We start from the raw sequence: 24,694 nt of genomic DNA, 5'->3' as shown, positions 1-24,694 counted from the left end.
AGCCCATCTAGAGAAGGAAAACTCTGATCCTGAACCCCCACACTGTGAGGAGAAGGAGGAGGAACCGCCATCACCCATGCGGTGAGCGAGCAGGCTGGGTAGATGGGACTCATCAGCCTGGGAAGGCAGCCCCATCTAGGAGAAGGAAAACTCCAACTTCAAACCCCCACTGCCTTGTGGCTGTATCCACTGATGGAAAAGGTTTCAGGAGTAAACCTCGAAGCAAAATCCGGAGCTGGAGTACCGGAGGCAGTTCATGTCACTCTGGCAACTCCTGCGACATCCTTGGAATGTTGTATTGGCTCTTGCCTTTCCATTGGACCATTTCAGTGATGTGGAGAGGGGGGATTTGCTGGTTGGGTAACAGCCTATCCTCCATATTATTTCACCCAGGCTTTGTGCTCTGGAGAGGTCACTCCAGCTTCACATACAGCGTCGAAGTCCTCCATACAGAGCACGTTGCCATAGTCTCTCAAGACTGAAGGATGCTTATGCCATGCTATCTGTAGAAGCTGTGGCTGGGACAGACTTTTCTCGACCAGAATGACTGTCAGTATATCCAGCACTAACCCATTGTTCCCTCCTGTCTCTGAATTCAAAGAGAGACCCAGTTCTTTGCTCAGTGAGGTCTGTTATTGAAAGCAGACGTGTTTGTCAGTTTGCTGTTTGATCTGTTCACAGCTATATGTAAAGAAAATGGTTTTTATTCCTTCTACTAATTCTCTGAGTGAGACCGTAAGTGTCAGTTGATGAGAAAAAAGGGAGTGGATGACTCTAGGGAACTGGAAGCTATTTTGCTCTGCGAATCCCTCTTGGGCAGCTAGAGGAACTTCACCAAAAAGTTCCAAAATGCCGCAACATATTTCATTAGGCATCCGTGATTTTAAATTGTGCAACGCTCTGGATTCGAATGAAGAAAGAAAGAAGAAAGTATTGTTAATGAGCATTTGGGAGCTCCTCTCACAGCTTCTTCACTCTTTCGGGCCTTGACCAGCCAGGTTCCTCTCAGAAATCCAAATCTTTTGCCACAGACCCCCAAAAAATAATTCTTAGCAAATGGCACTCCGATATTTCCACAGAGACATTGTGCAAACTTGGAAGGTAGCAAATCCACCTGATTTTCCCACCATGGCTCTTCAAAGAAGCAAAACCATTCATATAATGTTCAACAGGCTGAGCCTTCACTGGGAAAGTCACTCTCTGCGGTGGTGGGATTAAATGCCATTTCTTGAATTTGAGGCTCAGGAGCCATTGTGAATCAAAAGCAACATTATCTCCACTCTTTTATTTTCCATTTGTTCTCCTTGCAGCCATCAGCACCATCGTCCTATCCGAACTAGCAGGGAAGCAGGAACAGATAATATAACAGCTCCATTTCTCATAACCAGTCCAGACGCTGTGTTTCTCCTCATACAGGGACAGAAATCGGCAACAGCAATTTAAGAAAATACACACATGACGTTGACCTTGTGAAGAATGGACAGGAACATCAAAGGGAATCAATACCTTGAAGGGCTAAAAGTGAGGAATCAGATACAGTGGGGTCTCTACTTAAGAACTTAATCCATATTGGAAGGTGGTTCTCAAGTTGAAAAGTTCTTATGTTGAATCTGCATTTCCCATAGGAATGCATTGAAAACCATTTAATCCGTATCTGCTCTTTTCCGTCCAGAGAAACTACAGTGGAACCTCTACTTAAGAACTTAATCCGTTTTGGAATGGTGTTCTTAAGTTGAAACGTTCTTAAGTTGAAGCAAGATTTCCCATAGGAATGGACTGAAAACCAATTAATCCGTTCTGGCTGTTTTTTTGTTATGTAGAGGTGCGTTCGTACATTGAAGCATTAGTTCCCATAGGAACTAATGCAAAGCTGGTTAATACGTACTCTACCACTAGCAGGAGAATTTTTTTTTAACCTAAGATGACCTTAAAAAAAGAGCAGGAAAGGTTTTTTTCCTGTTCTTATCTTGGATTTCTGTTCTCAAGTAGAAGCAAAATTTAGCAAATGGAGCTGTTCTTAAGTTGGATTGTTCTTAAGTAGGGACGTTCTTAAGTAGAGACCCCACTGTACTTAAAAAAAACACCATGTTGTGGCCTGCTCCTGCTGATTTTTGCAAAGCAAGCTGCTTCTGGGAAGCAAATCGTTTGGGCCCCTGCCCCGTCCTCAAACCTGCATACACTTTCCCCTCCTTTTCTCACTCTCCTTGCAAGCCATTGTTTGGCATAGGCAATCCTGCAAAATTCTCAAGATAAAGCTTACCCAACCAGTTTGCAAGGCCTGCTGAACTTGGAAAAGCAAACAGCAAAGTCTGGGTTTTTAAAACCATCATACAGTAAAGGAGGAGGAGAGAGACAAATGGCCAAAGGACTCTGCAGATACAGTACTGAGCAAATACTCAGTGGCCCCACCGCTTTGCCTTTGTGCCAACCGGTTCTTCTGCCCCAAAAGCTTGGGTTTTCTTGTGGGTGCCTTCTCTCCCGCTTCAAAACCAAATTCGAGCATGAGTCACAACCTGCGGTGGATTGCCTTGTGGGTGTGTGGGTGGGTGGGTGTGGGGTGTACGCAAGAGGGAGGGAAGGCAGAGGGGGAATGCCTTGTGTGACCTTCTGCACGTCTCCTTCTTAGGAAGAAAAAGCCTTCCAAACGCCAGCTCACATGCCTAATTGTTTTCAAGGCACACTCTGGCAACTTCATCGTGAACTTGATAATGAGCAAATTCTTCCAAGGGAAAGTTCTTGCCAAAAAGCACCAGTTGCTGCCCGTTCTTCTCCTTTAGAACAAAGAGGGTTGGCATCTTATCTTGTTCTTCCTTCCTTCCTTCCTTCCTTCCTTCCTTCCTTCCTTCCTTCCTTCCTTCCTTCCTTCCTTCCTTCCTTCCTTCCTTCCTTCCTTCCTTCCTTCCTTCCTTCCATCCATCCATCCATTTATTTATTTCCTAGGCCAATGTCTTGTCCTTCCCCAGCAGCCTAATGGGCTGAATTTCAGAAAGGTGAACATTTTTTCCCTCTCCGGAGAAGTGAAAAGGATGCAGAACAGTTTCATGTGTTGGAATTCTCTTGTCTGTTGTTGAAGAAACAGGAGGAGAGTCTGAAATAAAGGACCAGGTGATGGCGGCTCTAAATAAAGTGAGAACACCTGTTAAATCAGGTCTTTTTGTGAAATGCCTCTATCCAGGTCCCTGAAGAATTGAATGTGTGCATTCTGTCCAGGGTGCGGTAACAAGAGACCATCTTTCGTCTTGGTTCTGTTCCACTGAAGGTGAAGTCATGCTGGGGTGATGTTATGGAATGGTCATGAACATTCCTACTTCTGTGTTAGAAAGCTGAGGGCAACAAATGATTCACAGGTCAGCATGGAGGACACTTTATGGACATTTTTTTTAGATTGTAAACAATGTAAGAGAACTTTGTTATTGGGCTGAAGAGTATATAACATGGATAGGCCATTTTAGTCTTGCAAATTGATTCTGTACATGTACCCTTCACCTCTTAGGCTCTTCCAACCTGTTTTGTTGTGCCTAATTTTCAGGGGCCATCTCTTACACCAGCAATGCTAAAACATAAGGTATGTATTACTAGTTGTAAAAGAAAAGATCATCAAGTGATGTGTCAGTGGAATTGTTTAAAGATCATCCACACGCTTGTATTTCCGATCACCATGTATGAGTGTGGAAGCTGGACCGTTAAGAAAAGCTGACAGGGAAAAAATTGATTTGTTTGAGATGTGGTGCCGGAGGAGAGCCCTGGAAATATCTTGAATTGCCAGAAAGACAAACAAATGGGCCCTAGATCAAATCAAGCCTGAACTATCTCTGGAGGCTGAAACTGAGGCTGTACCCTACTTTGGGCGCATCATAAGAAGGCAGGATTTACTGGAAAAGACCATACTGAGAAAATTGGATGCAGCAGGAAAAGAGGAAGACCAAATAAGAGATGGACTGGCTCCCTAAAGGAAACCGCAGGGTTGCATTTACAAGAGCTGAGCAGGGCAGCTGAGGGCAAGACACATTGGAGAGCACTCATTCATAGGCTCGCCATATGTTGGAGGCAACTTGGTGGAACATAACAAGAAGAAGTAGTAGTGGTAGTAGTAGTAGTAGTGGTGGTGGTGGTGATGATGATGATGATGATGATGATATCATCACTCCTGGGACTTGTCGGGTTTCATTGCCCTCCTGCTTTCAAGCTTATCTTTTATGCTTTCTGTACTTTTTAAGATGATCGATGGAACTCCAATTTCTATAAGGTGTTCTTTTTTACAATGAGTAGTACTATTTGCGTGCCTTGTGTCAAAACGCCCTCTGAATTCTTCCTCCAAAAAACCCCTCCATTCCTTGGGTGGTTGTTGTTTTCCGTCAATCCCATGGGAATGCAGAATACCCACAATACCACAGGAACGAGAATGCTCAGCGGGAGAGAATCGCAGCGCCTTCTCGGGACCCCTCTGGCTTTCTAGAAAGAGAACATCGCAATTTCCCCTTTTTGGCGCTTCACATCTGTACAGCGGTTTAATTTCATCTTCCCCCTGCCGCTGCCACCTCCTGCAGCTCCCGCCGTGACCCGAAAGCCTGCCCCTGCACAGATGTCCCCTTGTAAGCCTTTCTAAGCAGCTCCATTTCCCAATCAGAATTGTGACGGGGAATTATATCCAGAAAAATAATTATATCTAAAAGAAGGCTTCTTGGCCTGGGAAGGGGGGAATGACCTTGGAGCTTGGCAAAATCCAGGTCAGCCCTGGAGCGGCCACAAATGCCTTTGCCTTGTGCTGTTCTCGGCCCTCCCCAAAAAAGCCAGATTTACTAAATGCAGCTTTCTGGGAGTAGAGGCTGTTTTTTAAAATTGCACGTCAAAGAAGAAGGCACAGGACACTGACTGGGTTGCTGATATTCGTGAATCCAGGACAGATCCATGCATGCAGCTTCAACAACCAGGTAAACACTGAAAGCGATGCGTGCTTTGTGGCAAGTTTTTCTAACTGGCGTGTTTTTTTTTAACCAATTCTGCCCTTCCCATCCTGGTGTGATTTGAACTGTAAGATCCTTGAGGCGAGGGATGACTTTCCTTCTCTTTCTTTATACCCTTGCTGAAGTTGGGTCGCTACCCTGCTCCCCTTCTCTGGCACCTCTCCTGCCACTTTAAACAATGCACGGCAAGCAAAAATCGAACCGGTACACCTTCCCCACAATGTCGATGTGCAACGTGCAGGGAGATACCACCCGTTCTACCTGTTGCCATGCAGCACAGACAGGGTGGTGCTTTTGCTTCTGCTTTTTTTTAAAGGCGTAGAATAAATTTTGCTTGATACAACAGTGCTGAGCCTGTATGAGTCAGTTTCGGAGAACCTTGGCGCTACCAGAGATCACAAGACTAATTAATATCCGAAATCAAAATGTAATGTTGTCACATCTGTGCCTCCTCCTTCCACTCCAGTATCTTGCTTGACGCAGAGACAGGAAGAGGCTGCATTTTCTCCTAAGGCATCTGAAAAGTTAGCTCCGTTGAGCACAATGGGGTTGAATTCTGAGAACACATGAACTGTCACTGCACTGTGTAGATCATTCTTTTTAGAAGTACTTGCTGAACTACATTTGAGGTAGAATATCTGCACCTTCTTGGGCTCCATGATCACTGCAGATGGTGACAGCAGCCATGAAATTAAAAGACGCCTGCTTCTTGGGAGGAAAGCGATGACAAACCTAGACAGCATCTTAAAAAGCAGAGATATCACCTTGCCAACAAAGGTCCGCATAGTCAAAGCTATGGTTTTTCCAGTAGTGATCTATGGAAGTGAGAGCTGGACCATAAAGAAGGCTGACCACCAAAGAATTGATGCTTTTGAATTGTGGTGCTGGAGGAGGCTCTTGAGAGTCCCCTGGACTTCAAGGAGAAGAAACCTACCTATTCTAAAGGAATTCAACCCTGAGTGCTCACTGGAAGGAAAGATCCTGACACTGAGGCTCCAGTACTTTGGCCATCTGATGAGAAGAGAAGGTTCCCTGGAAACGACCCTGATGTTGGGAAAGTGTGAAGGCAAGAGGAGAAGGGGACGACAGAGGACGAGATGGTTGGATAGCATCATCGAAGCTACCAGCATGAATTTGACCCAACTCCAGAGGCAGTGGAGGACAGTTGGGCCTGGCATGCTATGGTCCATGGGGTCATGAAGAGTCGGACACGACTAAACAACAACAACAAATCTGCACTCAGTATTTCTGATGCCTTGTCTTGATATACTTAAATGCAGCTGGAGTGGGTGGGCTAGTCTGGAGCAGCACAGCTGCTACCGAACTTTTTCCCTTGCAAATTTTCTAGTCAAAATGTTTCCTGGAATTATTTTACATTATGGTGGTGGGAGAAGCCTATGTCCAGTATGGGTCTTCTTCACCATGCCCTCACCAAACCCCTGGGGCTCACAGCAACTTTGGAATGGGGCAAAACTTCACTCAAGAAACGGGATTAAGAAATGTAGCTCAGATCCAGCGTGGCACACACCCACAGACACACCACTGCTTTCAGAGGCCTTTAAGCAAGAAAATGGGGTGAAGCAGATCACAGACCTTCTGCGTCATTGGGTCACATAAATGAATGAAGTGAGGGGGAGGGGACTTTTGTTTGCGGGAAGAGAGAAAAGCAATTTCATGTGTGGGGCAGTGGGAGGGGGTTGGAAGTAGTACTGTAAATGCCTGTGTATTTTGTCAGTTCCAAAGTGGCAGGCAGGGAAACCAGAATATTTTCTCTCTGGATTCTTTAGAAATCTAAAACTTGAGTTGGGTGTTTGCACCACCTGTCTGAATGGGCCAGCCTTGAATAGTAAGGAGCAGGGCTTGGAAATGATCTCATTGAGGAGTACAGCTCCCAGAATCCCCAGAGATGGGAGTTGTAGTCCCCCCCCCCCAAAAGGGAGCTCTTGGATGCTCTGGAGCAGTACAGTTTGGCAATATCAGAATCTGGACTCATCATGGATTTAGGCCATGCAACAATTCTCAAGGACCACAGGGCTGGCGTACGGTGGCCATGCTGCGTGGGAAGGGAGTAAAATTACATTGTGCATTACTCTGCAAACTGGGATTGGCCCATAGGATCAGTCTGCCATTTCCATTCCCTTGCATTAGCCCTGCTGTCTTTGAGGGTCTTCCCGGGCATCCGGCAGGACAGGGACCCTGAGCATCCGCCCTGAAGTCCTGCCTTAATGGAACTCTGTTGAAAACATCTGTCTCCGGGATTTGGAAGCCACCGCCACCTTGCCTTCAAGCCTGTTCTGACTTATGCTGACCCTTCTCAGGATTTTCTGGGCTATAGAAAGCACACAGACATTGCGTTCTTCTGGGGGGCCTTCTGGGACTGTGTCGCTAGAAAAGATAAGAAAGAAGGGAAGAGAGAGCGAGGTACAATTGCTCCAGCAAGGCTGCATGTTTCTCACCTGGGAAAGCTGCTATGGACTCCTGCTTAGGATTCCAGAGCAAATCTCATCACCGCGAGGTTTGCATTTTCGACTGAGGATGTGATCTCACGGGGAAACAGATCGTAGTTTGGATCACTGATGGAATAGTCTGGTGTGATCCGGGAGGTCACAAGGCACATGGGGAAATGCACTCTATCCCGATCTCGATCCATCTGTAGGGCACCTGCTTTTATGGGCTGGGCTGCAGCGATTCCCCAGCAAATGGAAACATCCTTTTAAGGAAGATCCCTCTCTTTAAAGTGGCCCTTTCGAGTGCTGTCACGTGCACGCCTTTGCAGCTGTCTGATCACACCCTAAACTTAGAAAAGCAACTTTTTTGAATTACATCTCTGCAGATCTTCTCCCCACCAAATCAACCTGGTTGGCAGCAGCTGCTGTGTTTTTTTTTAATACTGGGTAACATATTAGAAATCATGTTGCTTTATGCATTACTCTTCTTTGTCTCAAAGTTAGAGGAAAACTTTCTCTGCTTGTTGTAAAAACAGAGGCCCTGCCAGAAAGAGAAATCCTGCCAATCGTATTCAGAGGCAGGCAGATGTTCTATGGGTAGAGCTTTCCTACTCAGAAACAGCTTCATTTGCCTTTCAACATTGCTTCCTAAGCATATTTTTTCCTCAATAGTAAGTTTTCGGAAAGGGTTGGTGGAGGAGAGAGAGAAACAACAACTCAGATGGTACAAACTACATGTACTTACTACATGTGTTGGCCAAGAACTGAAATTATATAAGCAAACTGAAGAAGGATTTTGAATATAAATGTCTCCTGCTCAGGCTTAGCAGTCATTTCTAATTAACTAGTAATTATAATAATTAGACATTTAATTAGCTGACTAAATAGCTCATTGTAAACCATAGGTATCTGCCTGTGGAGCCAGAGGTTCAGAATTTGTAAATGGTAACCTTAATTGCAGTTTGGATTCATCCAATCCAGCCTTTCACATGATGTATTCTGCATCTAAGTTAAATAAGCCGGGGGACAATATACAGCCTTGTCGTACTCCTTTCCCAATTTTGAACCAATCAGTTGTTCCATATCCAGTTCTAAATGTTGCTTCCTATCCCATGTATAGGTTTCTCAGGAGATAGATAAGGTGGTCAGGCACTCCCATTTCTTTAAGAACTTGCCATAGTTTGCTGTGGTCCACACAGTCAAAGGCTTTTGCACAGTCAATGAAGCAGTAGATATTTTTCTGGAACTCTCTGGCTTTCTCCATAATCCAGTGCATGTTAGCAATTTGGTCTCTGTCCTTTCAAAATCCAACTTGTACTTCTGGGTACAGTTTCTATCTTCAAATCAAGGTCTTTGGAGAGGCTGACAACAATATGGCCATCTATATCGTAGTCTGGGGACAATTTCTTAGCCTTTGAGTTGGGCAACGTGCAGGTCTGCAGATGTCGTTGGACTGCAGTTCCTTGCAGTCCTTGCCAGTAAAGCCAACAGGAAGGAAAGCTGGGGATTGGAGTCCAACAACCCTGAGAGGTATGCTTTTTGCAAAAACAACAACAACAACAACAACAACAACACCTTAAAATTATGCTATGGGTTTGCAGGATATTTGAGTCAGGGCTGGATGTGTCAATAAAAAATGAGACACTTCTTATAGGGGGCAGAGGGTGGATTGATTGATTGGTTGGTTGGTTGGTAGGTTGGTTCATTGGTTCATTTGTTCGTTCATTCGTTCATTTGTTTATTCATTCATTGAAAATGTTTTTGGCTGATAAGCAAATGAGGAGCCAAGGCTCTCCATCCTGGGAAGACTATGACTTCCATCCATCCATCCATCCATCCATCCATCCATCCATCCATCCATCCATCCATCCATCCATCCATCTACGTATCTACGGTTGAAAAATATAGTAAAAATATTTTTGGAGGAAGGAAGGAATAATAGTCAGGAAGTTGGGGTTTTTTTTTTAAAAAAGTTTGACATATTTATATCCATGTATTTCATTTTAAACCATTTGCTTATCAGCGAACGATAAGATGGATAAATATTTCCCTTTGTTCTTCAGACAAACTTGTGTTTGTTTATAGATTCTTATCTTATCCTTCCAGTTCCTACCAAAAAAGGCTGTTACCAATTTCTGGACATGTTTACTCAAAAGTAGTCTGTATACACTAAGTTCCGTAGTTTCTAATAAGGATCTGCCGGAGTATAACTGGTTTTTATTCCCTTTTATTCCCATCAAAACTGGTGTGTTGAGCTTCACTAGAGGTGAATGTAAATCAGGTATGTGATTATGCAGAATACCAATAGGCAACCTGTTTCATGCGTTTCCATGAAAACGTGTGATTTTTGAACTATGTAATTAATCCTTGGTGACTATGTTAGATAAACAGAAGTGTTGTGTTTGGTTTAACACAACAGTAATTCTGTGTAATTGGAGCAGCGTAATGCTTTGACCTTTTTATACAAGTACAGTACTTCTCTTGTGGTAGCAGAATAGAGTTCTTTAAAAAAAACAAAGGTGTATGATAGCTGAAGAAAGCAGTCCTTATTCTTGGTAGTCCTATGTCTTCACATCCAGCTGATGTCCTGTTTTGCCAAACCTAGTTGAAGATTTTGTGCATACTCTGAAGGGCCTACTTTAATGGGCTACCTAAGAAAACAAAATGTATGTGGCAGTTATTCTCAATAGGATATGCCATCTGTGGTTTGTAGTTAATGATTTTTTTTTAAGTCCCAGAATTCTCTAATAGATTAGATTAGGCATCCTTCAGTCTCGAGAGATTATGGTAACATGCTCTGAATGGAGGACGTGGAACAGCGTCTAGTGTGGCTGAGAAAGCTAATTCGAGAGTGACCATCCCTTCCACACTGGAGCCAAATACAATCTGTCCCCTGTCCAGCTCCCTGATTTTGCTGGTTTTGGGACTGCCTCTTTGCCTCGGCCTGCTGAACATGGGTCTCTTCGAATTGGGAGAGGCCATGCTGCACTGCCTGCCTCTAGTCTGAACGCTCAGAGGTCAAGGTTTCCCATATGTTGAGGTCCATTCCTAAGGCCTTCAGATCCTGCTTGCAATAATAATAATTCCCCAGGCAAATTCTGGAGAGTTCCAAATCACAGACCAGCACATACAGAACTCTATACTTTACTCACCTCTGCCAGGGCCTACTTGCAAAGCTGTACAGCCTAGCTCCAGCCTTGCTTCCTGTTGTTAATGTACAAAAAAGGAAGCTGCACAGTGCTTCCTGGGAGTTGCAGTTTTTCGGAAGGTGCCCTCTATACAGACCAAAGGGCAACCAGACTATGACTCTCAGACAGCATCACCTTTTTTGTAAATTAATTAGAAGCAAGACCATGAAGACTCAAATCTGGGCCCTACTTCAATTGAGTGAAGTCTAGGTGTCTGTAGGTGTAGGCTAGATCTCCCAGTATCCTGCATGGAGAATTATTGGAGAATTTGGGGAGAAAAGAAAACCAAACAACCCCATGGATGGCATATCCCTAGTTCTCAATTGTTGGCCTTCCAGATATTTTGGATTTCAAATCCTAGAAGCCTCGGCCAGAAAGAATAGTAAGAGTTTCTGGGAATTTGAATCCCAAACACCTGGAAGACGGAGCCTGGCAGCTTCTAGATTTGTGACAGAGGGAGCCCTTTGCCCCACCCAACCTTTCTCTCTCTGCCGACTCTCTTTTCAGATTATTTTTTTTAACTTAAGCTATACTTTCTGCTTGCCTTCTGGCACAAGCCAAATCCTTTCCATTTAATTCCCTCCAGCTTCAACTGCAAGCAAGAGGAATGAAATTGGGAGAGGGACCAGGGAGGCTCTGACATGAATAAGCATTGGTAAAAGGTAAAGGTTCCCCTTGACATTTTTAGTCCAGATGTGTCCAACTGTAGGAGGCGGTGCTCATCCTGCTTTTCAAGCCATAGAGCCAGCGTTTGCCCATAGACAGTTTCCATTGTCACGTGGCCAGCGTGACTAGGGAACACCGTTTTACCTTCCCACCGAGGTGGTACCTATTTATCGACTCGCATTTGCATGCTTTCAAACTGCTAGGTTGGCAGGAGCTGGGACAAAGCAACGGGAGCTCACTCCGTCGCATGGATTCGATCTTACGACTGCTGGTCTTCTGACCCTGCAGCAGAGGCTTCTGCGGTTTAGCATTAGAGAAGGGCACAAATTAAAAAATGAATTCTAAAATTTGTCAAAAATCACTAAGTTGTCAATTTGTATCCGTCCGACACTGTGCCCCCCCAACAAATATGAATTAATTACTTTTTTGCATTTTTTTATTTGTTGGACTTCCCTGTGTTTTTGGTCTCTCTAGTGCCTTGGGAGATGGGTGGGTCATTTTATAGAGGTTTAACGGCAAAATGGATCAGAAAAAAAAAATCATAAATTTATTATTCATGATTCATTGACCTCGATGAATCACAAATTGAAACAAATTGTCATTTTTTTATGATTCGTGCCCATCTCTAATGAGCGTACATAATTCAAAATAACTCATGTTCAAACATTCATCCCCCACCCAGGCTGTTTAAACTACCTTGTTTTCTGAATAAGAAAACTATGCTTCCCAGCCAAAAAAGTGCATGCCTAGCTGTACATTGTGTAAGCAAATTTTTTAAAATTGATTTCAACTGCACTAAACCCAATGGTTACCCAGGAGTATTTCAATGTGTAACCAAGCTCTGAGTGAGTTCAGGTATGGTCAGGAGTTTGATTCCCTTCTATGCCTCCTGGAAGAATAACCAACCGGTGTAGCATTGGGCAAGCTTCATGGCTCCAAAGCATCCCCAGAAGAAGGGAATGGTAGTTCTGAGTACCTAGAAACCTCTGGAAGGAGCCAGCTTAAGTCACAGTTAATGTGACAGCACATCATCATCATCATCATCATCATCATCATCATCATCATCATCATCATCATCATCATCATCATCATTATTATTATTATTATTAGTAGTAGTAGTAGCAGTAGTAGTAGTAGTAGTAAACCAAGCCAGGACCTGTATCTCTGTGCATTAAATGATATGTTCTTTAGTGCAGGGGTCCCCAACCCTCAGTCCCCTCCCATGCACGCATGGCCCTTCCCACAGCCCCTCCCATGCACGCACGGACACCCTCCCGCACACTAAACTGGTCCATGAAGGCAAACATTTGGGGCACCACTGCTTTAATATATGGCTCTATGATTAAAGTCAAAGGTGAGGCTGAGGAAATGTTGACATGTGTACCTGGGAGAGATCACAAAGGTGCAGTCCCAGGGTTTGTGTGCTATAACGGTGGCCTGATTAATCTCATGGACATTTCCATTAAAAGCTTGAAGCATTGGTGACATTAGGAGGTCATCCCTTCATTATGCAAGCTTGCAAAAACACGGATGCATTCTTGACCCATTACAATCAATAACAGAACCCTAGTTGACTTCAGCAGGTTCAGAAATCCAACCAGGCCATGGGAGTACCTGAAAACTTTACTAGTTAAACCAGACACAAAGTAAACACATACTAGAAATGATTAGCTAGCTCAATCCCATTCCCCCCCCCCACCAACTACAACAATGTCTTTGATTTGGAAATCTTTCAAACACCCCTGGACCTTCAAGTGTGTGACTGCAATTAACATTTATTGTTTGGTACTTTGATCTCTCCTCCCCTACCTTTTAATAAGTTATAAAATGTGGTTACTCTTTAAGCCTTTCGACTGTGTTGCTTAATGAACCATGTTGTACACGTAGGAGCAGAAAACAATTTTGCTATTTTTGAGATTCTCATCCAAGATCCTTGTTTTGCACCTCCTGAGATTTACCCTTTGTGAGGCAAATATTACATTGTCTCAGAAAGCCTCAGCCATGTGCTCCATATGCATGAAATGGTGCATACCATTCAAAAATGCAGGTATTTACAACTGTACAGAGTTGAAAAATGTGGACTGACCTGCTTTAGTCAAGGAGAGAAAGCATACAGAAGTGCTTCATTAGCAGTGGTGTGTAAATAGGTATGTAAATTATAGGAAGTGTAAACAGAAATTTTCTGTGTGTTTTTTTGTATGTTCTGCTATGGAAAGTGAGGCAGGATACAAGTCTTGAAACCTAATACAAACAAAGGATAGATCAGAATTGTAGGCAGTTTTTTGGAGAAAAGGAACAAAATTAGGACTGAAAGGTATTTGCACCCGTTTGCACAGGAATGGGACAAATCAACACCTTTCACTGCAACCTTGCCCCTATTTACCTGGTATTAAGAACTTTCTAAGGCCTTTTCTCCCTAGGTTCACAGTCATACGACTGCTGTTTAAAGCCTTGCTGATTTGAATGGGAGGGACAACAACATGACCTGTGGGAAGAACTTGGAAAAATTGCCTTTTGAGACTATAACCCTTGGAATCTCCAGCCAGGCTGGCTAGGCAGCATAGAGGATTCTAGTTCTGGACCTGCAAAGGCCACCTCCCTATTTACATATTGTAACACAAACAGTTCAGATGTTGGGGGATTCTTATGCCAGAATGAACTTGCTCGGCTTGAGAGTCGGCTAATTGTTTTGGAATAACTATAGCAAACTATTGTTAAAGCCTCAAATCTAAAAGCAATTTCATTTTCAGGGCAATTCTTTTTTCTACCTTAATTATTTTAACACTCTGTACACACAAAGTTTCACCTCTTGACAAGAGGCTGCTGTAATCTTTACTTGCAAGGTTCCCAAACTCACCTTGTTTGCATATTTTCTATGGGATCTCAGAAAAATATTACCAAAAACAAACGTTTGTTTTTATACATGGATCACATGGGTACTTGGATTTTTAGTTTCGATGACTAGGTAGGATTATACTCTCAAAGAATCCTTCTCTTTCCATCTGTGAAAACAGAGACGATTCGCTAAAGGAGCTAATGGGCAGACTTGTACAGGATGCAGGGCCGGCCCTTCCATTAGGTAGAGAGGTAAAGGTCTAGGCAGGAAGTGATGGGGGATATAATTGCACTAAGCTCCAGAGGGTGCTTCTTCAGCTTTCTTGGCAGAGTTGTCTAGGCCTCAAACAGCCTATCCTCAGCATGGTGAAAAATAGTATTGAATTAGGATTCATTTGGCAATACAGTCAGCTTCCACGTGTGAAATGTGTACATTTGGCGGGGTATGTGTGTGTGTGTGTGCCTCAGGCAACCAAACGTGGCAACAGAACCCTGAATAAAGCTTCGGTGAAAACTCACTTCTTCCCAGTTTTCTAGATAAAAACCACATGTTTGTTTTAAAAAAATTAATTCTTGGCCTTCATGGAAAAAGAACAAAAAGAAGGGAAAAAATAGTGAGAGAAGGAAAATAAGAAACTGTTCTCGGATTTGTGTGTTTATGTGAGGGAGTTTGCAAGCAACGTTAAAAGGAGACAGTCCCTCAGCATTAATTTGCTCAGGTCCCTTCCGAATGTACTCTTCCCACTTTCCTCCCCAATTCGGCTCTGGAAAGGAACGGCTCTTTGGATTAATCATTCTAAGAGGACTTCCTGGGATATCGACACACCCTTCATTTCCAAGTTCACGCACTGAGTCAGTTTATTGTTCTGTCTTCCCCCATTTCTCGAGCAGTTTCTTTTGGATTCGTTTTGTGTGGATGAGAGCACTCTGGAGATCTGTGGTATCTTTTAAAGACGTAGTCACGAATATAGAAGAAGAACCTTGTGGGGGGGGAAGTAAACATCTGGAGCAAGCCACGCAGCGGCTGGTCCACCACCATCAGCCAGAGGATTTGGATTCCCAGCCTCACACTCTGAATGAGCACATGTTGCGAGAGAGCAGAGGGAGGAATTAAATGAAAGAATGAGATTTAGTGAATAAATCATGTGGATCCAAGGATTGCCCCCCCAATGACATACCACACCTCAAAGTGACCCCGTTTAGCATGGAGTCTATTATTTATTTATTTATTTATTTATTTATTTATTTATTTATTTATTTATTTATTTATTTATTTATTAGATTTTTGCCCCGCCCCTCTAGACAATGTCTACTTGGGATGGCTTACCTAGATAAAAACACAACAGTATAACGTATAAAATCATTTGAAATACGGTTATAACAATTAGTTCCAAACAACACATTACCAAGATGGCATGACTCAAAGAAGAAGAAAAATATATATATAGAAATCACTTAATTGACTTGGAGGGAAGGCCTGCTTGAATAGCCAAGTTTTTAACTGGATTTTGAAAGCACCCAGCAAGGGTGCCAGCTGGATTTCAGTTGGGAGGGTGTTTCAGTCTAGACAGTGGTTCCCGAAACTTGGGAAACCTAAGTGTTCTTGGACTGCAAATACTATAGAAGCCCACATGTCAAAATACACACTAATTTCGGATTTCAGAGAGGAGAATAATAGTAATAGGAATGATGATAATGATGATGACAACCTTAGAAATGCAGAAATGGAAGGGACTTTCTGGATCAATGAGTCCATCTCCTTTCAAAGGACACACAGTGGGGAATCAAACCCCAATCAGACGCCTTAAAACTCTGAGCTTTCCAGCGGTTCAATCCTGTCTGGATTCCTAGGAAGAAATGACTAATCAAATTAGAATAACTGAGTCGGAAGGGGCCTCTAAGGCCATCAAGCCCACCCACCCCCCGCTCAATTCAGGAATCCAAATCGAAGCAGATCTGACAAATTATTCTCCAATTTTCTTGTGAACGCCTCCAGCGTTGGATCACTTCACCACCTCCTGACATCATGGGTTCTATTGTTGTACTGCTCTAACAGTTAATAATTTTATCCTGATATGTTGGCTTCCTGTAGCTGGAGTCCATGGGTCCTGCTCTCTGGAATGATCGAAAAGAGATCCTTCCTGACCCACCTCTGAATGATTAACTATGTCAATAGAAGAGAAAACAGTACTTTTGAAAGACCCACGATCAAACCCTCAACATCATTTTTCCTCCCAAACCTCTTCAGTCTTGAAAGGATTTGTTGTTTCACCTGGATAAAAAAAATGTCAGCAGGTTCTTGGCTTTGCAAAATAATCAGATTCTTCTGAAAAGCTGCAGTACTAGCCAGTTTATTCTGGCCAGTTTTGAACTTCGGAATGGACTCTGGCTCATGGTTTATTTTGTTCCAAGGAGTCCTCTTCTTTAGACCCATTCCTTGTAAATTCTCAGCGTGAAACGGCTTCAGGAATTAGGGGAAGGTTTTTTTTGGCAATATTATGCAGCTATTATCAGTGGATTTTTTTTAAGGAGGGGTAAATGACTCTTTGAAAATTGTAAAAGTTGCCAATGTGTTTTGTTTGAGGGCTGAAGAGGGGTGGGTCCCTGGTCCTTTTTCGTGTTGTTTAAACGTCTGCTGCAGAAAATGAGAATTGATTACCCTGAAAGGGTTGGGTAACTTGGACAAAAGACAAATGAAAACTTTATTGCTAGCCAGATGAACTTTTTTAAAAATTTAGAATCCCAGTGAGAAAGGCATAAAGGCTGCATCACAGTTTAGAAGTAATTAGACAGACAAGGAGTTAATGTAGGCATCCTTCAGTCTCGAGAGACTATGGTAACATGGTCCAATAGAAGTCTTGGAACAATGTCTAGTGTGGCTGAGAAGGCCAATTAAAGAGTGAACATCCCTTCCACACTGAAGACATATACAATATGTCCTCTGTCCAGCTCCCCGATTTTGCTAGTTTCAGGACTGCCTCTTTGCTTCTACCTCCTGAACTTTTGATACCTAGAGAGGCAGAATGTGCTATCTAGTAAATAATATAGAGTCAGTTTAAACAAAAGTTTGACTTCAACTTATACAAATGTTTCTAGTCCTCATGGGCACTGGTTGAAAATTTGAGAATATGAAGATAGCTTGTTGAAAAATCCCCATCAGGCAAAGGAAGGAAGGAAGGAAGGAAGGAAGGAAGGAAGGAAGGAAGGAAGGAAGGAAGGAAGGAAGGAAGGAAGGAAGGAAGGAAGGAAGGAAGGAAGGAAAGACATTGTGGCACTTTAAAGACTATATTTGAATGTGAGTTTTCATGGACAAGTCCACTTCCTCAGACATAAGAAAGGAAGTGGAATTGGCTGCAAAAGCTCACATTAAAATATAGCTGTTAGTCTTTAAGGTGCCGCAAAGCTTTTGTCATCTTTAGTTTTTAATTTTCTTTTGTTTTTGCCTGGTATGGCAGCACAGACTAACACGGCTACTTCTTCTGAAAAATCCCTCTTCAACTTTTCAGAAATGTGGCAACAATGAGTTGTTAATTTTGTAAGTTAAACATTAAGTACCAAAAAGCTCCCATGATGGGGTTGAGAGCGTCAGTAGGTTGTAGTGCTCAAAATGCTGGAATAATTTTTGGGGAGTAAAATCCTTGTTAAATCATGAAGCACCCCCCCCCCCCAAGTTGACTTTAAGCCTGCCATCAAGCTTCCATCTAATCTATCTTCCAAGTCTGTTGTAAGGATGTGTGTGCAGGGAGAACCATGTATGCTGCTTTCAGATAAAATAGGGAATACAAAGGTGTGTGCATGCACATATGTTTTTTATCCCTTATCAAATTCACGGAGAGGAGAACTTAAAGTTGTGGTTCAATTCTCACTGCCATGACAGGTCATGAAATCACGTGGTGGCGCTGCAGGTTAAACCGCAGAAGCCTCTGTGCTGCAAGGTCAGAAGACCTGCAGTCATAAGATTGAATCCATGCGTCGGAGTGAGCCCCCGTCACTTGTCCCAGCTCCCGCCAACCTAGCGGTTCTAAAGCATGCAAAATGCAAAAAATGCGAGTAGACAAATAGGTACCACCTTGGTGGGAAGGTAACGGCATTCCGTGACTAGTTGTGCTGGCCACATGACCACGGAAGATTGTCTTCGGACAAACGCTAGGGTTGGAACAGGGATGAGCACCGCCCCCTAGAGTCAGACATGACTGGACAAATTGTCAAGGGGAACCTTTACCTTTACCTAAAATCTTGATAACTCACTCTGAAACATTTGTAGGAGAAATAATAATTTTAAAAAATGTTTCTTTGCTTACAGTTGCTTGAAAATACATATTTGTGTATACTGTTTTCTTCACACATAATGAATGAATGTGAGTGAGGCAGTTTCTGAGAGAGAGAGAGAGAGAGAGAGAGAGAGAGAGAGAGAGAATGTCATACTTGCCTGTCTCTGCTTACCACTGGCTGCTGTGCCTTCCACCCACACTGGACACCAGCCACTACTGTATTTTCAGCACAATATCCTGTTCCCTAAGATTGGCTGGAGTTTTTTGAAACCTCACCTGCTCTTCAGTTAGTTTAGCCACTTAACGTCCACCAAACATGGAGAACAGCATGATTTTAAAACAAGAAGAAAGCAAGCAAAAATGACAGGTTTGCATATCATAAAATTGTATCTATACTGATTTAGAAAGACAGCTAAATGAGAGACATTTTGAAATATTTACTGCTTAGCTTATTGTTCATATCTATATCCCATTTCTCTCTAGTAAGTACACGGCTCTCTCGGTCCCTGCTTTATCCTCACAACAAACCAGGGAGGTAGGCTGAGAAACAGCGTCCAGCACATGGGCACCCTTTTTACAGTTCTTTATTTTTAAACGGCAGGCTAACCCTTAAAACAGAATTTTAGGGTCTCCAGATGGAGCATCATTCTCTGACAGCCTTTCAAAGGGAGAGAACGGTCTCCTCTAAAGGAGGTCACTTGCCTCCTCTTTCCATAATATTTTCAGGAAATGTGAAAAATAGCTCTCTCTCTCGCGCACACAGAAGCACTGTTTCCCTGAAAAGTGCCTATTCTTTCATTCTCCCCCCCCCCCGGGCCCGGAGTGGGTGGTCCTGATCCTGGCAGAGGAATTTCACTCAAATTCTTTTGCCTCCGTTTCGCACTTCAGTTTCCACAATATGAGCTGTTTATTTTCTCCATGTTGTCTCCCCGGGGCCTTGGTCTGTGGACCGGATGCATGCTGCAAATGACTCATTACAGGAGGTCAGATCTGGCCACAACAGAAGCCTGTCTTACCTCCCTCCTTCCAGATCTCCCCAGGATGAGTTCCATCACCACCAGTCTATGGCTTCCAGACTGGCAGGGCTTGGAGGTTTCTCATCAGACATGCATTCCAGTTGCACCTGAAATAACAGCTTTTCCCAAGATTGGTTTAACAGTCTTTTGTTTTGGGGTGGCGGCAACAGCAGAAGGCTAAAAAGAAAAAGGACAGCTCCTGCAAACTCCAGCCTTTGGTCCTTGAGGGAGTCAGTCCATCTTATATTTTGTCTTCCTCTTTTCCTGCTGCCTCCCACTTTTCCCAGCATTATTGCTGCAAGCTGGATTTGTGGGGGATGATGGGAATTGAAGTAATGGGTGATAAGAATTGTACTCCTCTCCATCTGGATGACACTAAGCTGGCGAAACCTAGGTTACAATGTATTCTCGAAGGCTTTCACAGCCAGGATACGATGGTTGTTGTGGGTTTTTTGGGCTCTTTGGCCATTTTCTGAAGGTTGTGCTTCCTAATGTTTCGCCATTCTCTGTGGCCGGCCTCTTCAGAGGACAGGAGTCAGAATTCTGTCTGTGCTCTGGGAGATAATCTCTCCCTCTTATCACAACAATATATCCACAACAAAAAAACATGCTGATCACCATAATCACCCATCTCCTGAAAAGGACAAAAGCTGATCCCACAGCTATAAATGCTCAACTATCCAAACAAACTGCACCAGAGCACAGACAGAGTTCTGACTCCTGTCCTCTGAAGATGCCGGCCACAGAGACTGGTGAAACATCAGGAAGAACAACCTTCAGAACACGGCCAAAGAGCCCGAAAAACCCACAACAACCACTAGGTTACAATGTCTGTATAGGACCAGAGACTTGGAACCACTTAACCTTGAAACACTCTCTATAATACAAGCCTTCTCTCTTTTTCTATCTGCACCCCTCTATAGTACCTCACAGGACTAATGTGAAGACAAAGTGGAGGGTGGAGTTTTGATCTTGAGCCCTTCCAAGGAATTGGAAGGCAGAAGTGTCATTGATTATAAGACAATAATAGTTCGAACACCTGTGAGACTCCATGCCAAAAGCTGCATTGTTCTCTTTCTGCTCCACCTGATCCTATTATAATTACAGAACTCAGGTTAGAATAACAGGGTGAGCTTCCAGAAAAGCTTGACTGAAAGAAAAATAAAGGCTCTGGCAACAGTTTCCAAACATTTTGTTTCTGGTGATTGGGAGAGAACAAGAGAAGAATAATTAAGCGCCATGGCACCATAGCATGGAACCAGGCGAATCCATTCCTGTGTCGTACAGGTATAGACTTTCAGGTGTGTTCTGGTTCCTGGAATAAAACACAGCCTGTAAGAAAGCAGAGAGCAGAAGCTGAACCCAAATAACAAGCCTTCTTCGATGCTGGGTGTTTCACCTCAGCCGCTTCTGCATTCATGTGCAACTGGAGTTCTTTCCTTATGCTTAATTGTAAGTTATCATTAATTAACCTATGAAGGTGGTTCAGAAACCTAAGGTTGCAACTTGCACTCTACTGCATATACTAATTGAGACAGGGGGTTGTTTACCTCTCTCTCTCTCTCTCTCTCTCTCTCTCTCTCTCTGTGTGTGTGTGTGTGTGTGTGTGTGGTTGCCTGCGCATGCATACAGATTTCCCAGCAGTTCCAAAATGCAAATAGGTCAAAAACAACAGATGTGAGTAGAATGGAACTGTTTCAGAGCACACTTTCTACCATCATCTGTTGGTGTTATATGCTGTCACGTCACCTCTGACATATGATGACTCAATGAATAAGCAATCTCCAAATGGTCTTGTCCTTATCGATCCTGCCTTAGCACTTGGAAACTCAAGCCTGTGGCTTCCTTTAGGGCAGTGGTCCCCAACCTTGGGCCTCCAGATGTTCTTGGACTACAACTCCCAGAAGCCTTCACCACCACCTCTGCTGGCTAGGATTTCTGGGAGTTGAAGTCCAAGAACATCTGGAGACCCCAAGGTTGGGGACCACTGCTTCAGGGCATCAGTCCATCTTGCGTTTGGTCTTCCTCTTTTCCTCTTGCCTTCAGCCTTTCCTAGTATTATGGTCTTTTTCCGGAGAACCCTGATACATCCTAATATAGATTAGCCAACCATGGAACGTGTTATGAACAAGTCTTACTACTAAACCTCCATAAAAAGGAGCATATAAACATGCCTCCACACACACACACATCTCAGATTACACTCCCAGCATGAATATTTTAAATCTCATCTTCCCCCAAGAAGTCCATGGAAGCTACCTTGTCCCACACTTAGATTTTTCTTCACAAGCACTTTATGAGCTAGATCAGGATGAAGGATAGTGACAAAATCACCAGATGAGCCTTTGTTATGGAGTGGTGACTTGAACCCAACTCCTAAAATGTAATCGCACTTTCATTGCACGGCAACAGTTTTGTCAAATCCCTCCGACAGATCTCTGACTTCAGGCAGAATCATAACAACATTCCATTCACAGGAGACCAAAAATCATAACATGACTTATTAACAGATCACCAACCTATCATCATCATCATCACTGCCCTTTTTCAGCATTGGCGGTGCATGGGGTGTATGTGGACTACTTGGTGAAGCATGAAAATTAGGAGAAATCCAAAAAATCTGAAGGCGAGAAGAGACATTTGCAAAATCAATGATTACTGAATGTCAGGAAGCAAATTAACTGCCACAGTGGCAATTATATTGGGAATGAGGTCCTTTTTAAGGAGAAAGATGGGATAAAATATTTTAAATAAATAATAAATGTCTGGATCATTGACATTGCAATTCTAGGGGATGCCAGAGTTGAAAATAAAGAATTGGAAAACGAACAAAATGCAGAGACCTGGCAATTGAAACATCTTGCTTGTGGATGAAACAGGCTTCAGCTTCAGCATCCATCATCATCCAGCCTTTGGGAACAATATCAAGTAATTTTACACAGTATTATTAGCAGTTGCAGTTTTCAGAAATAATATCATCAGAGCTACAAAAAAACCCAGCAATATTAGGAACAGCATATATGCTATGTCAATATTTAACTTCTTTTTTTTGTTATCTGTTTTTTGTTTATCTGTTATATAATACCAGTCAGTGTTTTTATAATTTCAATTAAGTCCAATGGTTTTCAACAACAACAACAACAGCGACAACGACAACGATAACAACAACAATAACAACAACAACAACAACAACAACAACAACAACAACAACAACAACAACAATAATAATAATAATAATAATAATAATAATAATAATAATAATAATAATAATAATAATAATAATAATAATAGAAGGTATCTTAAAGCCACAATAATGTGACCTGTCTTTTGATCATCTGAGGTTTGTTTTTTTCATTTCCAAAGTCGGTACAGATTCTCCAGGGGAATTCCACACACAAAAAAAACCCTGCTTTGACGTGGATATTATTTAAGGGTTGCCTCTCATTCCCTATTTATTCAGATACTCTTCCAGCTATGGAAACATAAACAAAACTAGCTCCCTCTTCCTGGCTGGGATGCGCCAACGAGGCTTTCGCTTGCCTTTGTTTAACACGTTCTCCCCTTTTCCTGCTCGTAAGAGGAATGAATCATCAGCCCTTGCAAGTCTTAACTTTGCTTCTGAAAGGCAGACACTCCTTTAAAGCTGAGGCAATAGGTTGCAAGGCTGTCTTAAAATCCTGCCTGACAGAGTGATTCAGCGTCTCGTGACGGCCTTGGAAATGACACAAAATGGAAACTGGTATGACCTTAATGACGACTCACAAGAACCAAATTCACCTCCATGCTACAGAGGATAGTCCTCAATTTGGAGTCCTGTTTTTGAAAGTGCTCTTTTTAAAAAATGCACTGTCTAGGGCAGAGGTCCCCAACCTTGGGCCTCCAGATGTTCTTGGACTGCAACTCCCAGAAGCCTTCACCACCACTTCTGCTGATCAGGATTTCTGGGAGTTGAAGTCCAAAAAGATCTGGAGGCCCAAGGTTGGTGACCATAGGTCTAGGGGGTTTAAAGGAGTATAAGGAGGAAGGTTGGGGACTCTGAGTTTGCCCGTCTACAGTTAGAACGCCTGAAGAGCGGATTTAATAGACTCAGAAGTCACCTAGTTTCAACCTTCCTCACTCAGATGAAATGTGTTAGGATCCTCTTTTGATGTTAAAAATAGTTTCTCAGTTTGCACCTGAACATCTACATTTGCAGACACTGCTTTAAATAGATGGGTACCTGCTCCTCATTTTTGGTGGTGCACGAGTGTAAGGGATCATTCTAGGCCTCAGTGATGTACACAGCCCTCCTCTGTGAACGTATGCCTGAGATGATATGAGGCCAATTTGTTGAGGTTTTATTTGCAGCCTTGCATGCTGTTTGTAGTCTGTGTAACTAGGAACTTTTCTGGGCTGGGTTGATTGTCTATTTATACAGCACTAATTAAGAGTTCCTTCCAGTCTTTAAATTCAAAGAGAGCCCCACCTCTCTGCTCGGTGTTCTATCTATCTCTTTTGCTGGCTGGTGGCAATGATTTTTTTTTTTTGGTTATTGATCTGTTTAGTTGGTTCTAAGTATGTGTGCAATAAAGAAAGCAGTATACACAAGTCTGTGATTTCAAATAAACAATTTTTTAAAAAATTCTTTCTTCTACATATCTCTTGGAGTGAGTTACTGAGAGTTTAAGTGCCAGTAAAGTAGAAAGGGGTGGACGCTACGGAACCGGTAGCTATTCTCTGTGGATCTCAGTACTTCTGAATAGCAAAATACATTTTACTGCAAATTCAAAACTGGGCAACACAATCTCCCCAAACCTTTCACTATAACTCTCATCATTCCCCATCATATTCCCTCAGTGAGGGGAGCCACAACCCACCCTGCCTAGAGGGCAACCTGGTTGGAGAAGGTTGAATTTTGCAGCCAAGTTCAGTGGAAACAGAGAAGCCTAGTTCAGACAACAGACAACATTTTGGCAAACAGACTTTCTGACTTTTCAATCCAGCAAGCTCTGGTTTCCCCTGTGCCACTGGTTAATCAATGTTATGCATCTCCATTAGTATTAATTTTCATCGGGACACAGCTTGCAAATATTCCAATCAAATTTAGTCCCAAAATATTAACGGCAACGGCTCTGACCCACATTTTGCAAAGTTGCTTCCTTGAAATGCAACTCACAGAATCCACCAGCCAATGTTCACACTGGCTAGGGAGTTTGGGGAACAGGAGTCCAAAATAGCAGCTTTTTGATGCATGGTTTTATTTAATCAGGGACATGGTGGTGCTGTGGGTTAAACTGCAGAAGCCTCTGTGCTGCAATGTCAGAAGAC

At 43.0% G+C, this 24,694-nt stretch overlaps 1 protein-coding gene across 1 annotated transcript in view; it reads left to right on the top strand.

The window, feature by feature from the left end:
- The first annotated feature begins 4,893 nt into the window (after positions 1-4,893).
- NDRG1 (N-myc downstream regulated 1) overlaps positions 4,894-24,694 on the top strand; it is a 91,778-nt gene continuing 71,977 nt past the window's right edge. The window contains exon 1 of the mRNA XM_072999356.2: positions 4,894-4,931. Within this exon, the coding sequence (XP_072855457.1) occupies positions 4,909-4,931 (23 nt within the window). The 5' untranslated portion in view covers positions 4,894-4,908. The remainder of the gene's footprint in view (positions 4,932-24,694) is intronic.

This window comes from Pogona vitticeps, chromosome 4 (assembly GCF_051106095.1).
Source record: "Pogona vitticeps strain Pit_001003342236 chromosome 4, PviZW2.1, whole genome shotgun sequence".
Lineage (NCBI taxonomy): Eukaryota > Metazoa > Chordata > Lepidosauria > Squamata > Agamidae > Pogona > Pogona vitticeps.
The sequence above is the reverse complement of the archived record's forward strand: the minus strand, read 5'-3'. Positions and strand labels throughout refer to the sequence as shown.